The 26,163-nt window shown below is 35.7% G+C and overlaps 2 protein-coding genes across 2 annotated transcripts; both read right to left on the bottom strand.

The window, feature by feature from the left end:
- Window positions 1-1,756: 1,756 nt before the first annotated feature.
- On the bottom strand, window positions 1,757-4,001 carry LOC149486390 (actin-5C). Its single transcript, XM_089697994.1, has 3 exons — window positions 3,846-4,001; window positions 2,961-3,321; window positions 1,757-2,870 (listed from the first exon to the last, which is right to left on the bottom strand). The coding sequence occupies exons 2-3, from the start codon at window positions 3,308-3,310 to the stop codon at window positions 2,090-2,092; spliced, it is 1,131 nt and encodes a 376-aa protein (XP_089554120.1). The 5' UTR covers window positions 3,311-3,321; window positions 3,846-4,001; the 3' UTR covers window positions 1,757-2,089.
- Window positions 4,002-11,805: 7,804 nt separating this feature from the next.
- LOC149486389 (actin, cytoplasmic A3a) lies at window positions 11,806-14,022 on the bottom strand. The gene is made up of 3 exons (XM_089697993.1): window positions 13,880-14,022; window positions 12,914-13,274; window positions 11,806-12,823 (listed from the first exon to the last, which is right to left on the bottom strand). The coding sequence occupies exons 2-3, from the start codon at window positions 13,261-13,263 to the stop codon at window positions 12,043-12,045; spliced, it is 1,131 nt and encodes a 376-aa protein (XP_089554119.1). The 5' UTR covers window positions 13,264-13,274; window positions 13,880-14,022; the 3' UTR covers window positions 11,806-12,042.
- Between the last annotated feature and the right edge of the window lie 12,141 nt (window positions 14,023-26,163).

The following is a 26,163-nucleotide window of genomic DNA, read 5'->3' as shown; positions in this document are numbered from 1 at the left end:
CTCGCGCACCGAGCCGTAAATTGTGAAAATTTTTGGCAAATTTCGACATTCGCAAGTTAATCCTAATTCAAAAGTTAATCCTAATTCAAAACCTACAGGGTACTTCCCGTGAACTCATAATCATGAAAATATGGTACGAACTCAACGAAGCAACATATAGCACAGATACCTAGAGGAATAATTGCAAAAAAAAATAATTACATAATTTAAAATTATCCTACTAGGTATATAGTAATATTATGGCTGGCGTCCACTAGGCGGATCGGGCCGGGCCGCATCGCAACGCAAAAATACGCCGGCCTATGTTTTGTATGAAACATCGTCCATTAGCGACGGATCGGGCCGGGGCGGGCCGCAACGCATTGGCGGATATCGCTTCGCAGGCGGATTTCTGCCGGCGGTGCGCTGCGGCCCGGCCCGCCCCGACCCGTCTAGTGGACGCAGGCAGGCGGATGTGAGCGGCGAGCGTCTGTTAAGGTGCGTATAAATTAAGCGCGGCAGCCGCGCGAGCCAATGTTCGACCAGAGTTGACGTTCATTTGCTGCGCGAGCCAATATGTAGATATATTTTAAGTTGAAAATAGTTGCCGCGCGCGGCAGGCGATCCATCACGAACATATCTTCTATAGGTCGCCAAAAGTGTAGTCATTTTCTTTTTCAAGTCAGGAATAGGTATATCCATTTTCTTACTGATTTCTACCCACGCATCATACCTCAGCGATTTATTGTGGCATTGGGAGGATTTGCTGTTCCACAAAAATTCATTAGCGCCATACAATTGTATTATTAAACGGCACTTTTCGTTGTCCATTTTTACATATACGCCGCGCGAGCCAAATCACCAAAACTACAAACCGTCCACACGGCGCGCGAGCGAACGACTGAAGCTCCTTTGATGCGGTCTCAAAAACCGACAGCGAGCGGATCGCCCCGCGGCACGTTCGAGCGCGGCAATGTTCGCGTCGCCGCGCGCGGCGATCCCGTCTACATAGTGCGCGGCCGCAACGCGCGCCAATGTTCGATGGTTTGCCGCGCTTAATTTATACGCGGCTTTAGATAAAATCCGCCTAGGCGGTCCGCCGCGCCCCGTACAGGTGGACGCAGGAGCAAACAGCGCGTCCATTAGAGACGGCCCGTTGCGATGCGGCCCGGCCCGATCCGCCTCTAATGGACGCCTAGCATTATAAATGCGAAAGTTTTTGAGGATGTGTGTGTGTGTTTACTCTTTCAGTCAATCGCATAAACACGGACGTGTCGAATTTATGCCCTCCATATTCATACCAAAACAGCTGCCCTGATGTCATACTCTTATGAATCATTCTATTTCTTTGGAATCTTTACAAAAATGGAAATCAGCGCTGGTACTTTGTTTGATCGCGCTGATATTAGGTACCTACCTACCTATAAAAATTCTTTGACCGTTTGGTACCTATAATATTATGTAAGATATTAATTAGAATTGCAATTTCCTAGGTATCTAACATTGCAATTCTAAATATCTGATGAACTAGTCATAGAATACCTACTTAATTATGAAATTGATTCATATTTTGATATTTTGTAAAATGTGAAAACTAAATTGTATGCAGACATGAATGGATATGCAAGAGCACGCAAGTTTATTTATATCAGCGTTGCTCCCGCATCGGTTCTATTTCTGTCCCTGGGTCAATGTCGAGCATCGATCTTGCATAGAAGTGCAACTATGTACCGTTTTGATTATTTTAGTGTCAAGGGTAGGTGAAAAGAAAGACAGGTTAAATTTTACGAATTTTTTTTCATGTATTTTCTTTCTTTTATAATTTATAAATGACCTAGTAAGAAAGTAGTCTTATCCGTTTCAGCACATACAATCATCATTCATGAGATTACAAAAAGATCCTTTGGCGAGTGCAGTACCGAGGCCGGCGGTCGAGGCGCGCCCGCGGCGCCGCGCTCCGTCCTGCCGTCACTATTACGATTTAATTACATATAATATCTTACGTACAATTAAATTAACGGAGATTACAAGCCTGAGTTGAGCAGCCGGCCGCGGGACCGGCCGAGCCGCGGGCTGCTGCTGGGGGCAGCTCTGCGCGAACACTGCGCGCTTAGAAGCACTTCCTGTGTACGATCGAGGGGCCGGACTCGTCGTACTCCTGTTTCGAGATCCACATCTGTTGGAAGGTCGACAGGGAAGCCAGGATGGATCCTCCGATCCATACGGAGTACTTCCTCTCTGGGGGAGCGATGATCTTGATCTTCATCGTCGATGGTGCCAGTGCTGTGATTTCCTTTTGCATACGGTCGGCGATTCCTGGGTACATCGTGGTACCTCCGGATAATACTGTGTTGGCGTACAAGTCCTTACGGATGTCGACGTCGCACTTCATGATCGAGTTGTAAGTGGTTTCGTGGATGCCGCAAGCTTCCATACCCAAGAATGAAGGTTGGAAGAGAGCCTCTGGGCAACGGAACCTTTCGTTTCCGATGGTGATGACTTGACCGTCGGGAAGCTCGTAGGACTTCTCGAGCGAGCTGCTGGAGGCGGCGGTGGCCATCTCTTGCTCGAAGTCGAGCGCGACGTAGCAAAGCTTCTCCTTGATGTCACGCACGATTTCTCTCTCGGCGGTGGTGGTGAAGGAGTAACCGCGCTCGGTGAGGATCTTCATGAGGTAGTCTGTGAGGTCGCGACCGGCCAAGTCCAGACGCAGGATGGCGTGCGGGAGCGCATACCCTTCGTAGATGGGCACGGTGTGGGAGACACCGTCACCGGAGTCGAGCACGATACCGGTGGTACGACCGGACGCGTACAGCGAGAGCACGGCCTGGATGGCCACGTACATGGCGGGTGTGTTGAAGGTCTCGAACATGATTTGGGTCATCTTCTCCCTGAAACAGAAGCGCGCGGTTAGTAGTGCGGGCGGGCCCTGGACGCGGCCAGGCATCTGACATGGCATGCGGAGCAAAGGCGACACCTACCTGTTGGCCTTAGGGTTGAGGGGAGCCTCTGTGAGCAGCACGGGGTGCTCTTCGGGGGCAACTCGCAGCTCGTTGTAGAAGGTGTGGTGCCAGATTTTCTCCATGTCGTCCCAGTTGGTGACGATGCCGTGCTCGATGGGGTACTTGAGCGTGAGGATGCCTCTCTTGCTCTGGGCCTCGTCTCCTACGTACGAGTCCTTCTGCCCCATGCCCACCATGACGCCCTGGTGGCGAGGTCTGCCCACAATCGATGGGAACACGGCACGGGGAGCGTCGTCTCCCGCGAAGCCGGCCTTGCACATACCGGATCCATTGTCCACTACCAGCGCGGCAACTTCTTCGTCGCACATTGTGAATTAGTCTGAAAAATAAGTAAATAAATTTAATTTGTGACTTAACAACGGTACAAATTTAAATCAGTTACAGCATAATTTAAACATTTTTATACTTTAATCGATAATCATTAAAGATAATCAGTACTAAAACATTTTACAAATCTGGATTACAACCTCATTTAGCCCTATCATTGTAAAACCTACATATCGCCAACGCTTTCGAGTAAAGTGGGCGATGGAAACGCGATGACCAAATAAGGTTCTATCTAATAAGACGCGTCTCAAAGTAGACGTGGCGTCACGCGGTGACACGGAGAAGGGGATCGATAGTCGAGCACAAGCTATACTTTGAACTTTCCAATTTGTTTTAATCCAATCACAATTAAAAAGGACCAAGTGTTTCGACCACGCCCTACCGCAACCGGCATTCCCGGAGTCCCGGCAACATGAGGCCGGCTTTACTCCGTGTCACTGACCGCACGCACTAATTACACTTAAAAACTACCACAACACTCAAATGCACGAATTCTACACTTTTGGATCAACTTACTTTTATTAAATAGTCCTATTAAAATAAATAAATTACTATTGCTATTGCACAGCCTCGGATATGCTGCACAACACCTCTACTCGAGTACACTTCGTGGAATGTTGGCGACCGAGGTACGCGGACTATATAAATGAGGCTGGTTATCGGGGCGCCCCTACCCGCGAGCCCGCGACCGCGGACACCTCTCCACCAATCACAACAATTCTGAGTTTTCGTTACCATATATGGTATTGCGCTGCAGGGAGCCTGCGCACCCCCCTGCCCCGCTGCCGCAGCATCGCCGTTGATAGCGTGCTCTTGATAACGAGGTCTCTCAGCCTCACTACTTACAATAATAATTCATACAAATCGCATTGTGATTTTAGTTTAAATTTCTAGCAGGATACATGTATGACGAGGAATGTTATCATGAATATTTACAGGAATGATGTAGCAGGCCATAATAATTAGTGCCTACGCACTACCTATAGTATGGTAAAATTAATAACAATACCTATTTAATTATTTATTAATATTATTTAAAAAAAATTCGACCCTTAGATGGCCTATGATCTAATAAACAATTGCGACACAACACATTAGTATTTATAGACTTAATCGATAACGGCTTTTTCGCATATTTTGTGTTGTCGTTAATTCATTTCTTACTGATTCAGGTAGGTATGGGCTATGGCACGTAAACTCACCACAGTACTGAGTACAATTGAATTAAAACAATAGCAGTTTGCAAGCCGTGAAAATCGCCGGCCGGTCTCAGGCACGCTCACGGGTTTGCTACAGCTGATTTGTTTCCCACAGTCTGCTCCGTCCAGCTACAACTCGCGAAACGGCAAATTATGTGTCACCTTTTCCTCAAAATAATAAATTAAAAGGATATTTTTTAATTTTTCAATTCATTTGGAACTAAATTTCCTACAAAATAATCCAGTTGCCAAATGTGACATGCCGTGGCATGCATTTCAACAAATTAAAAATCGAATATAAATTATAAATTGTTTCTACCAAGTATTTATTGATTTCTGACTAGCAATCATTTCCCATCAGTCCCGCACCGCTATACAACCAACGGTTTTACCATATATGGAAAAAGGATTGTGATTGGTGCACGCCATCAACGGTCACTGTACGTATACGACTCACACCAACAAAATTTGAGTGAATTTAAATGTGTAGTTGTGTCTAGTCAAACAATTCATTCAAAAGACTGAACCTTTAGCATTGAATTAATTTGCAGTGTCGTCTTGACGATTAATGGCATCATTATAATCTATGCCAGTTTATTTTTCTTATTTATTGGATACCTAATAAATAATAATATCTGCTCATTGTATCATGACGTATGCTGCTTTGCCTCGTACCCCCCATATCAAAGTTTAATGAACCTAATTACCTAATAGCTTAATTTTGAAGAAAATGAGACTTACTAGTTACTACTTAGACTTAGGTAAGTATATGCTTATGAGATACTAGCGGTCCGTCCGTACATATTTCGAAATAAAAGGTAGACTATGTTCTTTCTCAGGGTCTAAAGATTATCTGTGCCAAATTTCATCAAAATCGGTCCAGTAGTTTATGCGTGAAAACCTTACATACATACATACATACATAATTTGAATAATATTTTATAAATATACATAAAGAACCAATGAAAGTACCTCCATGATTCACATTTAATAAATTTATGAAATTCATCTTGCCTAAATCTAAGATTAATTTGCATAACTTTCACGATATAAATAAATTTAAGAAATTAAAAATATATTATGTAGGTATAAGGTACCACACTAAATTTATACCACTTTATACCGAAAGCGTCACAGTATAATATCACAGTATTACAATATTATTGTAATACTGTGATAATATTCTATACCTAGTTAAAGTTAAAGAAAAAGAAAAAACTTCTTTATAGTCATTTTATAGTGACCCAGATGAACGGACTTTATAGTGATCACACTTACTCATTACTTATTTATTTATAACATTTATTTTTATTATTCATACATTTGTACAACCTTACTTTCCTATTGAAGAAATTATAAGTAGGTATTTACTATTTAGTAGACGTAGTAACTATTTAGTAATCGTGTATGAGTCAGATAACGCGTGCGTATACTATGCATTGCTGACTCAACTCTCGGAAACATTGGAGTCTCAGTCAGAAGACCTCCACCTCCACTTCCGTCACTACGGGTCATTACAAAAGGGTCAAGGCCGTGATTAGACCAATCTATATTTTTATATTTGTTTTTAACTTTTTATCTACCTATAACTAATCCAAACATTACACATATACCCACTTACTAGATATTATGTATTAATTTTTAACGCCGTATCTACTGGAGAGATCGGATCATTATGTAAATTTGCATAGCTGACTTTAACAAATTAACCGTCACGTTAGTTATTCAAGAATTGATTTTATTTAATGCGCAGCGTTTGATGAATTTTGAATAATTTGTAAAACTCGCATTCTACATCATATTTTATTTATAACTTTCTTTAAGAAAGCGATATGAATATGAGCCACGATCAAGGCCATATTATGTACCTATATGAATTAAATTCCTATTAAATATTATTAAGAATTTTATTAAGCTAACTATGCCTACTATAACCATTTTGTTACTTTTATGCATATATAGTACCTACCTACACAAGATTTATTTACATTATACATATAGGTACCTAATATTCATTCATATCATATACATATTACATACTTCATTGATTTGAGATGTATCATGCAGTATAAAAGAGTCTACTCAGTACGTAGGCTAAACTACCTCCGTTATATTCACAGGTTATATTGTATACTATAGTATAAATAATTATAGTTAGTGTTTTACTACTTTAGTGTAATTCCTATGACTCATTCGATCACAGTGTGTATATGTTTTTACACAGTATCACATATTTTGAATGATGAGTCATCGCTGATCACGAGTCAATACGTCAAATTGAACATAGGTAATACTCGTATAGGGTGATAGCACAGGTGATAGGGTGCTAAGGAAAGCAGGGTGCAAAATTAGCACGCGCAGAAGTTCTATAGGTAGGTCTCAATTAAAAATATTCTTCAATAAATATACATATTATAGTTCCTTACTATACACCTACAGTATCAAACTACCTAGGTCCTAGACCCTAGTTGACAGTTGTAAATTATTCAGTTAGTAAACATTCCTAATTAATTCATCTATACTAATATTATAAAGCTGAAAAGTTTATTTGTTTGAACGCGCTAATCTCAGGAACTAATGGTCCGATTTGAAAAATTCTTTCGGTGTTAGATAGCCCATTTATCGAGGAAGGCTATAGGCTATATATCATCACGAATACCAACAGGAGTGGAGCACGGGCACAGCTAATTAGTCATATTATGAAAATGAATCGTTTCCATTGATCACGTTTATAAGTCGACAATGTCGTTTTCCATAATATAAAGTATATAAACAGTAAAAATATAGGTATAACAATGCAAGCTAGATCCCATAAATCTAACAGAATCCAATAAATTACGTCCCTCCGTTTCCGTTTTCAAGAGGATCGATAAAACAATGAGTCAACGAAGGAAACTCATAGACCACGTAGAATTATAAACGCTATTGTCTTGTGAATATTATTCGGACACAGAATATAAATATTGTGTCGTTCTTATGAGTCACGCTTTGCCTTGAGTGGGGACAATGTAAATTATCACCAACTGCCAATATGTGAACTTCTATTTGAAACTAAAAACATAGTTAAAACCGCTCATTTATAGACTGACGAATAGAGCAAGATTGAAGTGAAACTTCTATAGGCGCGTTGAGTCGCGACATGGCAATACCGTCACGTCATAGAGTACCCAACAAACAATTATGCGTTGGTTGCAGGCTATTTTAATGTTTAAGGTACTACTATTGATTTATAATGGATTCAGTTATCACTAAAGGTGGTTCAGTACACTTATTAAATAAGTTCAGCTCTTCAAGTTGCATTACAACTGTAAATAACGAATCACAATTTCCTTAGTAGTTAGTGTAGTATCAGTGGCTGCGTATATACTTAAGACGTTAAAGCTTGTTTCTGCTTACAACGTTAAAACCTGTTGAAAGATCTTCATTAACTCTCTTTAACTCTTATTGCTACAAATCTGCTATAACGGAGTTGCTTTTAGATCATAAGACTTTATTTCAACTTCAGTAACGTTAGCGGTTCTGCAAGGGAGTTTATTAAGAGTGTAGTAACACCAAACTCTACATACGTTGTATAACCCTTATATACAGTTTACGCCTGTTATACTAAAGGCAATCATAGGTTAAATAGTTACAGTGGTTTTGTACGATCCTTATATAAAAGGTTTTGGTGTAAGATGAATTACTTGTAACTCTGTAAAAACACCATTAAATGTTTCGAACGCTTAAAGAGTTTATGCATAACCTAACCTCAAATTCTGAAAACATTTATCGAACTGAGCTCGTGACAATATTTTTGTGTATCTTTTGTGTTTGTGAATGTATGAACTGTAAGCTGTGCATTTTCTTTAAAATGAAACCTGCGCCTGGGGTGACTTGAAGATTAGGGGTTTCATTACTTTGTAAGGAACCCTAATCCAAACATGTATAAATAAAGCTAAAATCAGTATTTTAGTCTCCACAGCAAGTAAATGTCTTCGATAAGTGTATAATTCCTCTCTTATATCAACCCAAGACCGTATAATACTCTTTACCACCGGCGTTGTAGTTCATCAAGTGTCATAATTGATTTAAGGGAAGACTGTAACTTTAAGAAAAAATCGCCATTTTGATTACTTTCTGTAAACATAACCTAAAAATTTATTGGTACAAAATCACTTTCTAATAACGATATATTTACATTTTTCTAATTATTTTACTTAGTTTTATGTATATAATCACTAATAAAACCTAGCAACACTTGAAAATGACGTTTAAAACTATTTTAGGTTATTTGCATTTTCAAATGTTATCCTTTTATTCCTCTAATTCATAATTTTTTGAGGGCGCGTTAAAATTGAGATGAGAAACACGATACACTATCACAGTAAACTGGCAAGCGCACTAATAATTAACTCAAAAATACTTTAAATCCACAATACATTCTGTGATGGGAATATTGCAATGTCGGTATACTGTCGGCAGATAAACGAAGCACTCATTTGGACAAATAATAACTTAATAAATTAATAGAATTCTTTTTACTTTAAAGCTTTTACAATCTGATTTTGACACAGAAAACTTTTCAAATGACTTATAAGGTATCAACGTACCGGTCTTAGTTCTAACTAACACCACTATAGATATGTTATATAACTCTAGGTTTCAACTTAACTCCATTCTAAAGGCGCTATAAAGTTTCAAACTAAAATTGACGTTCTTGTAACACCTCTTACACACTTCAACTAAAGGCTTTGTAGAACCACTATATAGGGCTTCATACAGGCTTAGCCTGCAAAATTTTGTGCCAAAATCGAGGGTATAAAGGTGTTATTACACTCTATAACTCTCTTATAAGAAATACGCTACCTCTTAAATATCTAAGTAGAACCGAAATACATGTCTAATAAAGCTTGTCTTAACGCATAATTGTTTGTTGGGTAAGGGGACGATTTTGGTATCTTTGAATCTTGCAAAAGAATGTACACTTCTGTCACGTGTGCTCGGCACACATGCTCTTTTTTATATCATATTATGGACTACAAATTATACATCGATAGATTTCATAAAGTCTTGTAGAAATTTGTGCAACTTTATCAATAATTATTGATAAAGTTGCACAAATTTCTACTATATTATAATGACACGATTAGATGTATTATGGTTACCTAGCAAAGAACATCACACTCCATCACCTAGCACACGTGAATGCATCACTTCACTTTGATGTGGAACAAGTTGGCCTACTTAATATATACACACTATACACATACATCAACTGCAAAACCATAAAGTGCGTTTTATTCCTGTAATGTTTGCTGGCTAAAGGCTGGCTAGTATTGAAAGAAACAAAATTCCTATGTTGTTTTAATAATAAAAGAACCAGCCTGCCGAAGGGTCCGTTTTTTGTCAACCTGCAGCCGGTTTCCACAGAAATAAACACGAATAACATACAAAAGCTCGTCTTTCTGCAAATGTTAAAAGATTTTACAATTTTAATATTTCAAATGATTTTTAATCGTATGTAATATCATCCTATGAATTATGATCTTATGTCAGAGTTAAAAATCTTATGATAAAATTATGTACCTATAGTAGGTATAGCCGTATAGTACGTATATTGAAGCGCGAAGCAGACGGGCGACGGGCGAACTCATCGATCGGGCTCCGCCCTTGACATTCGCCGGGGTGGTCCGCCCGCACAAGGGTACTCGCATGCAAGGGCTAAAATGCAGATGTGACTATTGAGTCAGATACTAAAATTGTATGTTTTATGTCATGTACAATCAAAACAAAAAGAAAAGCAAGCATTGTTATTAACAGTCCTGTCCTATATTATAAAAGGTGTACTAGATAGAAAAAAAAAAAGAATTGGTCTGCGATGGAGGACAGGTCGCTGATAAAACATTTGGTGATCGTGACGATAGGAGCAATTCCATAATACTTAGACAGACCTAGCTGCCACCTTAGGCGCGGCGTCGAGACATCGAGACGGTGCCGTCTCTGTACTTGTCTCATGTCTGGCTTCTTCCCCCGTGTCCGAAAAATTTGCATTTATTGAAGTGAAATTCAGCATGATAATACTTTCATTAAATAATATAACACGGTACTCATTTTAAATGTCTTTAAATTTTAATACCTACTCATCATAGATATTTTTTTGTCCCCACTAATTATTGCAAGAAATCTTCCAAAGATATGTATTTGGTACTTGATCCTTTTTTCCAATACAATATCCATTTGAGTTTATTGATTGCGTACCTAAGTATTACCATAGAATATATATACTCTAAACACGACTGGTAATTGTAACTAGGTACACGCAAACAACATTTCTTAGAACTCTCCGAGTTAAGAATCTTTGTAAGAGCGCACATTGTCTAGCATCGATCGCTGACAAAGGTACCTATTTCCAGTCGGTTTGTATGTACAAAATGTTGCACCAGAAATAGCAGCATACTGACGTCATCCAGTAGACGAAGCACAGACGAAACGCACGGGTGTGTTGAGTATACACTAATTATAAACTATCTGTTTACTACGTGTGTAGGTCAGGTAAAAATAACTTGCCCGAATTTATTTTTAAATTCAGGAATATGGAGCATAGTAACGAATGTATCGGTCATTGACTTCAATCAATTGAGCTGTTAAATCAATATTACATATAATATTACATATATTACATATACACAGGGATATTAATAGTGGGGCCTTATGAATTAGCTTTCACATGTTATCAATATCAGTTAGAACTAAAGTTATATTCCAATGTGAATTTATATTTACTTTTTACAATTCGACATAATATATACATATATATTATTTAATCCAACGCAAATACATATAACAGATATAAGTATATATTATGTACAAAAAATCTGAATTGGAATGTAGGTATTTATTTGCATGAAAAACAATTATGTACGTAACTCGTAAATAGTAATGAGGTATCTTACATAGGTCGACCTTATAGGATTTTATGTATAATTATATTCCTTTACCTAGGCTTATAAAGCAGCCTACCCTGCCTCATACTGAGTATGTATTACCAAGAATAAAATTCCATTATCACGATTGACTAGTTACTAGACTACAGGACACGGCGCACCCATCTATTACTAAAATTGAATATGAAATCTATAACTAAAAAAATGTTGGATTCTTGTTACTGTTAAACATAGCCTTTTAAATATGTATATTCCTATAATATATTTTAAAATATCTAAGTACATACCTACTGTTACACATAACCGTAAACAGGCCTAGAAAATGAAAGAAATTATGAAAAAAAAAAACAACAGTTTTATACCGGTATATAAATTAATTTTTTATTAAAAATGTTCAGGTTAGTGACTTTCAATAAATAAATTAAAAATCTTTGTCAAAAAACGTTTTACGTAATATGCATATTACGATACCTTACAGCCTAGTTAAATACTGTACTTAAATAATAAATCACAAGCGTAATTTGAGCCGCCCATTCGGGGTCTCGGTGTAGGGCATCATATGTTACAATAATTATTAGTCTCATTAGGCATTTAGAAGCACTTCCTGTGTACGATCGAGGGGCCGGACTCGTCGTACTCCTGTTTCGAGATCCACATCTGTTGGAAGGTCGACAGGGAAGCCAGGATGGATCCTCCGATCCATACGGAGTACTTCCTCTCTGGGGGAGCGATGATCTTGATCTTCATCGTCGATGGTGCCAGTGCTGTGATTTCCTTTTGCATACGGTCGGCGATTCCTGGGTACATCGTGGTACCTCCGGATAATACTGTGTTGGCGTACAAGTCCTTACGGATGTCGACATCGCACTTCATGATGGAATTGTAAGTGGTTTCATGGATACCGTTTGCTTCCATTCCCAAGAATGAAGGTTGGAAGAGAGCCTCTGGGCAACGGAACCTTTCGTTTCCGATGGTGATGACTTGACCGTCGGGAAGCTCGTAGGACTTCTCGAGCGAGCTGCTGGAGGCGGCGGTGGCCATCTCTTGCTCGAAGTCGAGCGCGACGTAGCAAAGCTTCTCCTTGATGTCACGCACGATTTCTCTCTCGGCGGTGGTGGTGAAGGAGTAACCGCGCTCGGTGAGGATCTTCATGAGGTAGTCTGTGAGGTCGCGACCGGCCAAGTCCAGACGCAGGATGGCGTGCGGGAGCGCATACCCTTCGTAGATGGGCACGGTGTGGGAGACACCGTCACCGGAGTCGAGCACGATACCGGTGGTACGACCGGACGCGTACAGCGAGAGCACGGCCTGGATGGCCACGTACATGGCGGGTGTGTTGAAGGTCTCGAACATGATTTGGGTCATCTTCTCCCTGAAACAGAAGCGCGCGGTTAGTACTGCGGGCGGGCCCTGGACGCGGCCAGGCATCTGACATGTCATGTGGAGCAAAGGCGACACCTACCTGTTGGCCTTAGGGTTGAGGGGAGCCTCTGTGAGCAGCACGGGGTGCTCTTCGGGGGCAACTCGCAGCTCGTTGTAGAAGGTGTGGTGCCAGATTTTCTCCATGTCGTCCCAGTTGGTGACGATGCCGTGCTCGATGGGGTACTTGAGCGTGAGGATGCCTCTCTTGCTCTGGGCCTCGTCTCCTACGTACGAGTCCTTCTGCCCCATGCCCACCATGACGCCCTGGTGGCGAGGTCTGCCCACAATCGATGGGAACACGGCACGGGGAGCGTCGTCTCCCGCGAAGCCGGCCTTGCACATACCGGATCCATTGTCCACTACCAGCGCGGCAACTTCTTCGTCGCACATTGTGAATTAGTCTGAAAAAATTATTCATCAAATTTAAAATTTATCTCATTTTTTATTTATAACAACGCTTTAAAAATCATAGTAATAGTAGGTATTCGATAATTCAATGCAATCGCTTCTTATCGCTTGATCATAATCTAGACGTGCCTACGTGTTGATAAGATGAATCAAGAGCCTATGTTTCACAAGTAATGATATGAGATATGAACAGAAAATATATTTGCTTCATATATCATTTATAAAATAAATATTATTTATGAATTGCTTTTAAAGAGTGAAGAGTGTGTTGTGAGATACCAACTGTTGCACTACAGAATCCAACAAGTGAACCAACATGAAATTTCAGTAAAATAGATTATTATGTATCTAATTTAAAAACCCATATCGCGGTAAATTTTTTAATAATTTAAACCACAGTTTAATTTTTTTTTTCTGTAAATTTCTTCACTTCACTTTGGTTGATAAAAAAATTACATAACTTTCACGGATTGCATAAGTTTTCAATAAACACGATGTTTCGCACCGATTATTAAATATAGTAATAACACATAGAACTTAACAAGTAAACGGAAGTAAAAATCTAAAATTGCAATATTAATATTTAAAATAAACTTACATTTAAAATATAAAAAGTTAAATGTATAAATAGGTACGACTGCCGCACTGTCCAGCACTACACAAAATGAGAGTGGAGTGCAGAGGATAATGTATATAAAACGCACCTTATCACAGCCTGTGCTATCGGCCTCTTGTCCCACCAATCACAATTTTCGTTACCATATTTGGTAAAGCAGTCGTGTAACCATATGTGATAATGCGATGCCTTGATAAGCGGTGGTAATAACACTTTATCAATGATAAATTCAAGCGCGTTACCTTCCAACGTATGTAACGTTCAATTGGTAACAGACATTGAAACTGTTCGAGCGATTTACTGACGTAACACATAACGTGTACCAATACAATTATTTACGAGCTATTTGTACATATTTGTGGGATTTAGTATATGTGAATAATAAATTCTAAGAATATACCAATTTTCCTCCTTAGTTTATTTAATTGGTGTCAGTTTCTATAATAATTGTTACAGTTTACAAATTAAGACAAATTATGGTGCGAATTCCCAAAACAATTGATTAATTATTGCAAAGAAAATTATTATTACTTGCTTTTATCATGGGTTTATTATGGTTCATATGGGTTCTTTGAACAATGAACTTAATTTATCAATTTAGTTTGATATTTTATAACTTCAAATGAAAAATAATTCAATATTTGTGGGATAGGATTATAGGTTCTTACTTATTTCCTAAATTGCATTTTGTTGTATGATTAATATTTAGGGAAAATATGTATTTTTAGCTGGATGATAATTTTTATGGAATTTGTATAATCTACTTCAAAGAATTTTCATGCTTCTGTTATCTATAAATTATCGTATTAATCATAAATATTATTGATAAGAGAGTTAAGGGCATTTATTAAGTCAATCAAAAGAATATTAAAATTTTGTTCTTTACTTGAAATCGTAGTTAGCATGATAAATTGATAACGAAATATAAAAAATAAATCATATTTAATATTCCTGGTATACGGAGTCATGTTTAGACTATTTATGTCGATGATTAAAAAAATACCAAAAGCATTGAGAAAGATCACTTTCTCTTCAGGAAATGGATTAGATGGTTAGGAATATAATGAAGATTTAAGATATTATTATATTGAACAAACTCCTTACAAAAAACAAGTGATAACCTAAATTATTATGATTGCAACTTGTCTGAAAACTTATAATGTACAATAAGTGTTATTGTTATAATACGTAATCAATTAGCGAGCTTCCACGCCTAAGCAATGAGCAAACCAAAGATCGCGTGTGCATTGAACATTTGCAAATCGCGGGTCAGAAGTGAATGACCGCACCGAATTTATCTGTGGGTTCTTGATCTTAAAGATGATCTCAATTTTACAACTTGCACATAAAGCTAGTTCAATTTGCTTTTACTGCCCAAATAACTTTCTATGTTAATAAGAGTTTTGAAAGTACCACTCGACTTGCTTCTTTTTAATGAACGAACATTTAGCACTAGAGATATTCAGAAAATAGAATTAAAAATTTCCAGATGCATTTAATTACGTTTAAATTAAGACAAAAGATTTGGCGTGAAGTAATTATGGCTTAAGCTACCGTTACGATTTTTTTACATCCGCTTACATGACTTAATTTATGAATAATAAACCCATTTTATATTTTTTATTAAAAAAATTAAAATAAAGATGAATTTAATAAAAGTTATAAACTATCTAATAGATAAGTACAACATAGGTACATAATATAATAAAGGGTCGATATATAGTACGTTGAGCAGCCACAGCTAAGTGAGTAGTAAATAGTAATGCATGTAAGATGAAACGAATTAACTATGTTTATCAATTTTAAATATGACTAGAGATTTCTCGTTCCACGTGTCTTCACACCTAACTCTAATTGGTGTTACATTTCACCGCATCTCATACGGTGCCCACTTTCTCCCTGATTCAGCACTTCGTGTCTTACTGTATTTTATTGCAAATTTGGAACATACATACCTACATGTAGCGACTGCAGTATGCACCGAAAAACCTTTTATATATTTAGGTAATAAATCCATACTAATATTATAAATGCGAAAGTAACTCTGTCTGTCTGTCTGTTACTCAATCACGCCTTAACTACTGAATCAATTTGCATGAAATTTGGTATAGAGATATTTTGATACCCGAGAAAGGACATAGGATAGGTTTTATCCCGGAAATCCTACGGGAACAGGTTTTTCTTTGTAAACGCGGGCGAAGCCGCGGGCGGAAAGCTAGTAAATAATAATTTTAAAATATAGGTACGTTGTACTGACTGACTTTTCCGTTACCTATTTCTATTAATTTTTTCTTCCTTGCGTTAAGTAAAAATGTACCCAAGTAAGTATGTACAATTTTTTAAATATACTTAAGTATATTTCATTTAAAGAAAACTTTATATTATAATTTTATCACATAAGCTTTAAGGTCGCCACCGAACCTGCCGAAGCGGTAATTAATTTGTATTTTGTCAGTAATTTGATGATTCTTTTGATTTCAAGAAAATCGTATTTCGCTGTCTATAACAACTGTTTACTTAATACCCTCACAGTGCAAAACGGGGAGAAGAGGAACCCCAAAATAAATCAATAACGCACCCTCGAGCTTACGCTATGACTAATGTTTTAAAGTTTGCTCTCCAGTATTTTCGGTCGCGATAAAAACGGTAATTTATTGCCATTGTGTGGACTGTTTTGCAAATTCAAAGTGTTCACAAAATCATAACAACATACAATAATATAAAGAACTTTAACTTCTAGAATCTAGATGCCTTCAAGTTTGAGACTTTACAGATGATACGGTAAGTGAATGTATGAAATAGGAATTTTCTTTTTAATAAATAATAAATTTGGGATATTTAACAATTTGACATTATTGGGTAGAAAAACTTAAAACATTAGTTACTTAAGCCTATCATACATGCACAATATGCACGATTGTAGGGATGACAATCGATATTCCTGTCCTTGTTTAAAATTAATAGCTCATTCTCCTCTCCAACATGGTTTCAAACATTATGGAGTGGAGCCCTAACTGCGCTCCAACTATGGGGATATATAAATGTGAATGAAGCACTTGTCTGCGCGTATCGATCGCGCCCGGGACCCTGCAGCTGGCGGTCACCGCCTCAGCTGAGCTACATGAATCATCTTTTCGCTTTTTAAACTCCATATTTAACTTCTACAACCAATGTCTGAACTTCTACACTAAAAATAGAATTGTGTGTTTTATACAACAGCGTCCATGGTATGTTTTGAATTGGTCGTAAACTGTGTGATTTGTTATTAATTACCAGTGTTAATTAATCGCACTATACCATTATTATAAATTAATATATCGAATTTCTATTCAATTCAATTTTTTCACCTGACTAATGCTTAATTTTTCGACAAATTAGATAAGCTTAATTAAAAAAAAAGAAAAAGAACCCTCAGTCCGAGTCTATATGTAAAAAATAGAAATGCTTTAAAAACAACAATAATTTGCAAACAAGATTAATAAATTAAAAATAATACATAAATAACATCATCACAATAGTTAGATGGAAAAATGAATATTATTATCCTCATAATATTTCAGAAATTCAATTAAAGGAAATGTCATAATTAATAATTTCGAAGAATTCTTGGTGTAAATATAAAACATGATGCAAACTATACAGTAAGCATTGTTGTCCAGTGTTTCATTATTTCTGGAATCGGCTGATAGCAGAGCAAATTGAGTTGTTTATAATGAGTTTATATTTATGATAATATTGGAATCTAAGAATTACCTAAATAATTTTTTTGATTGAAACAGATGCAAAACCTGTAAAATAAACTACTTTTTTACACAAGGAAACTGAGTATCAATATAATTATCATTATCGGTTATTAAAATTTGGTATCGAAGGAATAAATTACAATTAGATAAAGTATCTATTATTAGCAAAGTCGGGCCGGCCGCTAGTATAGTTAGCGAAATATGAACGTTTTATGTATTTTTTGAATAAAATAGTTTTACGAATCACGGTAAAATGTCCTTACAAACAAACAAACCATAAATATTACAAATACGATGGGTTATGTAATCTTTGATTTTACGGATATTATGAGTCATGTGCTGCTAAATGATTTTACGTATTAGTCATCCTATGACGATGATAAGTATTTGTCAAACTTATTAATCAATTTAAGTAGAAATCGATGGTAATTGGTAATAGCATTAAATCCTAAGAGGGATCCAATTTATTTTTCTTAGGTACCTAGTATAATACGTCATCTAATATCGTACAAGATTGCTGTGAAGCAAAATGGTATGAACTTGGTAGTAGCACAGACTAATAATAATATACTACGTATGTAGTACCTAGTAACTTTCGTGCAGTGAATATCCTCAGAATTATTAACATAGCCCGATGGCGTTACATAATTCGATGTTTTCATTACAAAGAGAATTATTGTTACATTTCTAAAGGAAGAACCTAGAAGAATCATAATTGGTATATTTAAATACTCTGATGATGACACAAGTAAATTTAATTATGTATTATCTTATTTTGAATCCCCAAATTATAAGCGTCTGTTTAGTTTTGTTACGATCATGTATCATTTTCGAAATACTTATAAATTTATATTTCTTAACAATAGTTAAGAAAGACTATACCTTATAGAAGAAGCACTTGGACTAATATACCTGGACTTGGTCACTTGGATAAATATAGAAATTACAAACAGTTTTTGCTAATATGACATGTTTCATAATTGAATATTAAACAATTCTTATAAATAATTACATTAATCATCATGACTTTAGATCTGTCGTGTTATCCAAATTATAACAATATTTTATCAGCGCCTGATATGAGATATCTGAGTACAATGAAACAATGTGTATGAATCTAATCGTTATATGTAAGTACTTATTTACAGCGAAAAACTATTCACTTGCCTGCAAACTAAGGTTAGGCACAATTTCTGTGAATTTATAAGGGTAATTATGTACTCAATTATTATAAAGATAAATTTTTTATCTAAATTGCGTAAAAATAATCTCAATTTTTATATAATTATCGTTATATGTTATACTACAGTATCATACGACAGGTAAGTGGGGCTGTTTATTGTGGTGGACAATAGTGGGTACACTCAGTGTATAAGACTAAGAACAATGACAAAATTCAAATACAGACAGTCCATTGTAACAAATGGCCAAAACAGATTTTTACCACAAGTGACTACAATGAGAGCTTTTAAAATATTGAAAACTGAAAAGGGATACAAACATGGACACAGCTTTTACATCCTATGACAATAATACAAATACCAAATATTAAAATTTAAAAGTTATGCGCAGACAGTGCAGCTCATTTTGTTATGGTAGTAACATCCATGCAAAAACCAAGTAGTTACCTATAGGTAATAAATTAATACGGAGTACATAATGAATATTGAATACTAATAAGTTGATAACCATCTCTAATTGACGCCTAATATTCAGTTAATTCCTTCGAGCAATGCCCTTAGTTTTACCAATATAAAGGCGTGTCTCACATAATTTTGACATTCAGTTGAAGTAAAAGTTTATAATTACTATATAAAACTTTATTTTCACTTAAGTGAATGGTTAAAAATGTAGTAAGTATTTCTTTTTAAAATGCATGATGCATCATCATTACAGTATTGATTTTTTCCCGGTATTGCGCCGTCACAGCTGTGCGTCACAACTCACAACTCACAACCGACAGGTCTTATTGGAAATCAGCGCCTAGAATATCTTGATTTTTATGCCAAATCAATATAAAGTGGTGTAGTTATAAAAAAGTTCTGATATTATTAAAATAATTATGTTGCAATTTTCTTTTAATTAAATAAAATCATCGACATATTTCTTAGGTAGGTATATCTTCGATAATAATTCGTATCAGATCATAAATAAATAAATAACTTCACAAGTGACATTAAATTCCGGTTGGGATGTCAATACAATAAATAAAATAAACAGATATTGTTCATTAAAATTTATAACTGTAATTAATGTTTGTACGTTAAATGTTTACAGGAAAACAGAGATATGGACATATAAATACAGGAGTGAATCACTGATACTTCGACTTTGTTGACGAAGCCACATGTCAACTCGGTCAAAAAATTTAGTATTTATTTAATAGGAATAAGCTTAATTAAGTCTTTTAAATATTCAATACTTATAAAAAAAAGACGGGTTGCACTCCGGGAGTGCCGGCAGAAGTGAAAACTTGATTATTAACGTTCAGCATGTTTGATATTTTGGAATGGTATCCGTCTTACGCATGGAATATAAGGGCTAAAAAAAAAAAACATCCGTCTTACGCTTTTTCGATCAGGCCACGTGTACTGACGCGAGTTTAAGATTTTATACCCAACGCCGCTAAAGAAGTTTTCACTTCAATAATATTTAATCAATATATATGTATATATCTATCATGTAGAATTAAGTTACATAAGCAAGCAAGATGCAATTTCATAGACAGATTGACTTAGAGTTTAGACTGGTCTGAAGTTCTATATTACCTACTGTATAATGTTTAGTGACTATGTTTTAATTTAGATTTCAGCTACAAACTGAATGTTTATAATGGTAAGCCTAGAACAATTTAAATTTTAAACCCCGCACCATTCAGGACAATAACGACTTGGATAAATATAATATAGCGTAACGTCAATAGTCATACTTAAATAAATGCTCGAATTAATTTTTATTTCGTTAGTCGCAAAATATGATTGTTGATGGAGCGTAGTATAGAATATGTAGGTATATTATTAATTATTATACAATAAATTTGAGGGGTGTAAGCAGGGGTGACCCGCATGTCGTCATTCGCCATATCGTCCAAATAATATTATTATTATTAACTCATCACCCCGAACGCGCAAGTGAAACGTACTTTGTGAACTGGGACGATACAACAAATAACAATCCGAAGTGAATTCACACAACTCGTTCAATGCATCAAGAAGGCACGGCGCTTTCATCTCCAGTTTTGTTTCAGTGCAACAAACGCTGACATCCGTATCGGCCCGCTGACTTGTAGGAAACTGGCATAAGAATTCCATATTTTTAAAGGGCCACAGGCCACAGCCCACAAGGTTTTATTGGGCTTACGTAAGGATATGCGATGTATGCGATAGTCCAGGTTTATACATAGACTAAGAGGGAACTGTGTCTGAGAAAATAGATACAGGGGAGTTAGTTATTCATTACATTTATTTTTAATAGGTTTAGGAAGCACTTTTTTCAAAATAACAAATATCAAATATATTATTTCCCAGTAGGTTAGGTACATAGATTTATCAATATCCATAATTTATTCAGGAATAAGTACCAATTATGTAGTTTTCTACAATATATGTAACATAATAAACAATATAAAATGGGTGTCCAGTCTAGACTATACAATGTACATACTTACATTTCTGCACATTATTCATATTATTATCTACAACGCGTTCATGATGTACATATTGTACAGCTAGGTCAATGACACTGAATGTATATGTAGTAGCTTCAAGTGACACTCATATCTATCAGCAAAATATGTCACTTATTCAATATTATAATGCATAAATAATATCTAAGTGTGTCTTCACTTGCAGGTTATTTATTTTATAGTTTTCATTATAAAAAAAATGAAACGATTACTGGAATCCAAGGTATTTTTAATTTAACCGTTGGAAAAACATCTTATTCATACTTCGGTTATCGGTACCGAGTCATATATTATTTTAATGATTGGGATGCAATGTAAATTATACGTAGGTACATAGACGCCACAAATCAGCCATCAATCATGTTATACTTCGAATTAAGCTTCGAATTTCGAAAATTCGAAATACCCAGTTCCATCGAAACTATAAAATTCTAAGTGAGTACCTACCTACTATCTTTAAATGTAAAATATATGTAATATGTATATATATTATATTTAACCATATTCACTTGAACTCTTTAATAAATTATTTCAATTAGCTTCTGTATACCCATTAGTGAATTAACAGGATTTGGGTGTAACGAGTTCTTTCGCCTTTATCACCACGTGGCTCTGAAACCCTAGTCAGTCCATTGCAAAGCGATGCCGTGTCAATAACCCCGAGCTGAAACGTGTTTTTTGCAGTCTAGGATTTTTCATTACTTCTGAAATTGCAGAATTTTTTGATAGAGGCATAAAGCGAGATATTGCAATGGAACGAAATTCCAACAAATCAATTAATTATTTTCTTTCCATAAAACTAACTAATATCATTTACTTCATCAGTGAAAGTACAGAACGTTAATTCTCTCATATTTTTTTTTTTAATATTTGGTATAATCAAAATTGATTATTTAAAGCATAAATCCTGTAAATGTAATACTTTTACTTTCGTCCCACATGTATCTATCTAGTACTATCTACCTACTTACAAAGCGGGCAAAAAATGACCTACAATGTTGTTGTTTTTCATACGATCGAATATACCAACGCAATAGCAAATTTACCAAATATAAGTGAATACAATTATTATTAAATAAAAATTATTTAAATTGAAATAAATAGAACGTAACGAATCGCTACTCTTAATTTAGCATTCCATTAAGCAATTGTATTTACTTATTACATATATGTATATGTATTATGTATTTTATGTAAGGTGTAATATTATGAAGTAAGGCTACATCGAAATAAGACAACGCAACGGAAAATACCCAAAAGCCAAAACGTACTTCGGCAAGTTGACTTCAATGGCAACATTGTCTCATTACTGCAGTTAATATTACCCTATATATCGAGTGAGCCTTCGCTATTGGCCCGAAGTAGTTAGCCCTCTAAAAGGCACGAGAAGCCGTAAAAGGCCTATCCGCCGCGCGTGCGTCGTATCGCCTCACTGCCATTTTTGGACGCTGCGCTGCTATAACCTCGACATGGCGACTGACTTATCATCTAGGTCTCCTTAACAATAACATCTTTATGCCTATGCTTCTCATATTAGGAGTGCGAGTGTGCTTCATCAATCATCATTTTTTGAATCGAATACCTATCTTTCATCAGGCGTGTAAACAGTTCTTTAACTAACAATTGAAAAACATGTTTAAATAAGTACCTACTTTATATTATGATCATCATGGAATCATGTAAGAAGCAAATTAATTTATAATTGTATTGTATTTATTGCATATTAATACGTATACCTATGTGAAAAATACGAAACTATTAAACTATAATTATTTTATAACTACAAGTTAGCCACGGTTCCGCCGCGCCGCGGCCGCCCCGCCGCGCCGAGAAGTTTAGCTATAAGATCTAGATCCCAATGCAAATTTTAAGTACCTATGCTAGTTTCGATATAAGTTAAATTACCAAAACCTTTTTAGTTTTTTTTTTTACATTAAATTTATCAATAATTATAAACAAATAATATAAATGAACGCTACATTTTCTAGGTACGAAGTTGTATAATATTTAACTTTCGTAAATTGGTAACCCTCAAATATATTCCTAATCCATGTTGCCGGAAAAACTTAACTTCGTAAGTTGGTAAATACTAAACATACAATCAGTAGTCTGGCGGAAGGAAGGAAATAGGTGTATCGCCAGTTGGCACATTTATGTCAAGGCAATATTATAATTTATTAGGCGTATTGGCAACATTTTAAATATTCCTTATATGTTCATGGTTTAATGTACACCTTGAAATAAAGGCTATATTCATACAATAACCAGAATAATTAAAATAAACACAACGAAAATAGTAGGTACTTAAATAAATAAATATAATAGTTAATAAATCAGAAATATTATTATCTACCTATCATTATAAACTATTTTTTTTTCTAATTTAACATGATGAAGGTAAATTTTATATACCTGATATAAAAGATAACTTAGCTATTCAAAATTAAATATGAATAGAGTAAAGAGTCTCATCCATAATTGTCATTCCACACAGGTAATTTATAATTGACCAATTAGACTACAGGCCCATGTTGAAAAAATTATGGGTCATTTGAACCACCAGGTGACCTATCTAGAACGATATAAGGCATAAAATAATAAGATTCAGCGCTATGCCGTCACTTGTAAGCTGTCCACCTGAGTGCAGATGAGGATTCGAAAGTACAGTACACAGTACGGTACAACTACGTACTCTCTTATATTATTCACGTCCAGAAATTCAAGAAGATGGCTTGTAACCGTGTTCTATTATCTGATCTACCTCGGTGCCTTCAATGCGCTATGCATATATTCAGGAAATTGAATCTATTAGGTAAACATCGTGATTTCCTCATGGACGGCTTGGATGAAACCCCTGGCACACCTAATGGCGCATCACATGTCTGTGTGGCGCATCCTCATATGCCCATGCAAGTGCCAGGCAAATTCCATGATATTATTACGACTGAAAAAGAGGTATTTTTTGTTGGAGTTGTTTTTTCTAATCATAAAAGATTTGGTTGTATGTTTTGTTGATTATTTTAAATAGAAAATATATAGTAATGAAGATTTATAAATAAATAAAAAGACTTTTTAATTTATTAGTGTACTTTAAAAAAAAAATGGTATACTCGTGTAGACCACGCGACCTCACACGTCACCTTTAGATACGCGACTACTATAGGGTTAAAAATATTGTGTTGAACACAAACCCATCGAGATCACATTGTAATTTGTATCAAGTAACAAGTTATATGCGTTACAAATAATTAATTAAAAACTATACCCCTACTTTCCTACGCAAATTACCATAGATAATTAATCTTTAAGTTTATTTCGTAATTAAAAATGTAGACGGTTTAAATTAAAACATTTAGATAGACTTCCGATTAAATGTGGCGCGGAGTCTTTGGCCTCTACGCAGTTCGTTCCATCCGTTACAATTTAAATTCATAGCACATTCGAATTTTATTTGGCTAACGGAAATTGTTATGCACTCGCGCCATAAATTCTTATATTTGCGGAAATTTTCACATTTTAGATTTAGATATTTGATCAGTAGCAGTGCGCTAAGCTAAGCAGTACGAGGACCTATTGGTAAAACTTAAGTTAAGTTTATGTCATATTTTGCAACTACCTAATTTATTATTAAAATATGATTTTTCAAAAGTAATCATTGATTAAGAAGAACAACCTTAATTATTTATAAGTGTAAATGAAAATAATTATCATTAATTATAAAAACATAAAATTCCGAACGCATTGGATCGCGTTGTTATTATAGATGGAACGTGTTTTCAAACTGGCAGTTAGTAGTTACTGGTTATCACCTGGTTATAGATCAAGCCGATGACGTGATGCTGGATGGCGCGGCTCAATATCACGTCTCAGAATTTAGTCACGACCTTGGGCTGAAGACGCGGTGTTTGAATTTTAACGTTACATTATCAGTTTGCACGTCACTGTTACATCACCACCTTCCCATCATAAACACGTGCAAACTCCAGTGAACTGACGAGTGACGACAGAAGCCTACTAGCTACGTTTTATATACTTTGTTTAAGTTAACACTCTAAGCTAACAGCAAAATTAAACCAATTCGTTCACAAAATTACTTGGTTTTAAATACCAATTAGGTACATACTTAGTAGGTACTTACGTATATTTTGTTGATACAATACCATTAGCAAAATAATTAAATAAAATACTTTATTTGTAACAGGTTTACTATTTTTAAATGCATTATGATATGCCACCTGGAGGGTGAAACATTATGATTACTTATATCTTGATTATGATCTATTAAGCTATTGCATAACTTCTATCGCGGGCCTTGAGCGCGGGGACCGAATCCAGAAATTTAGTAACGAAAAACCTCACGCTCCCCACTCCGACGGGCGCGGAGGTGTGGCTTTTATATTTTGTGCACTTCTGAAATCTGATAAATTAATTTAGAAGCACCCAGAAAATGTAACCTCGAGTACCTAGTTATTTAAACTTTTTAAACTCGTTTAAACTCTTTTTAAACCACCACTAAAACTCTACTTCAGTAGGTATATGAATTTATTTCCATTTCCGGTCGCGTTAAGCTTCACACCCTCACGTTATAAAACTTCAAAGGCAAACCTTACAATAATATTAATATCTAGGTTCTGACGTTTGACTGCCTCTAATTTGACGGAGAGAAAAAGGGTTAGGCATGGGTTAGGGCTTTTACCCTTTTAAATTTTAAAGACTGCTTAAGCAATTATAAAATTGCACTTTATAATATGTACATAATGTACCTACAGTTAAAATTGTGGTTAAAATGCTATTTTAATTGAAATTCAAATAAATCTAGATGCTGAAATAAATATTAT

The sequence above is a fragment of the Colias philodice genome, chromosome 8, assembly GCF_061535455.1.
Source record: "Colias philodice isolate Cphi_HAF_F1 chromosome 8, ilColPhil1 Martin Lab GWU primary, whole genome shotgun sequence".
NCBI classification, from domain to species: Eukaryota; Metazoa; Arthropoda; class Insecta; order Lepidoptera; family Pieridae; genus Colias; species Colias philodice.
This window is presented reverse-complemented; position numbering and strand designations above follow the sequence as displayed.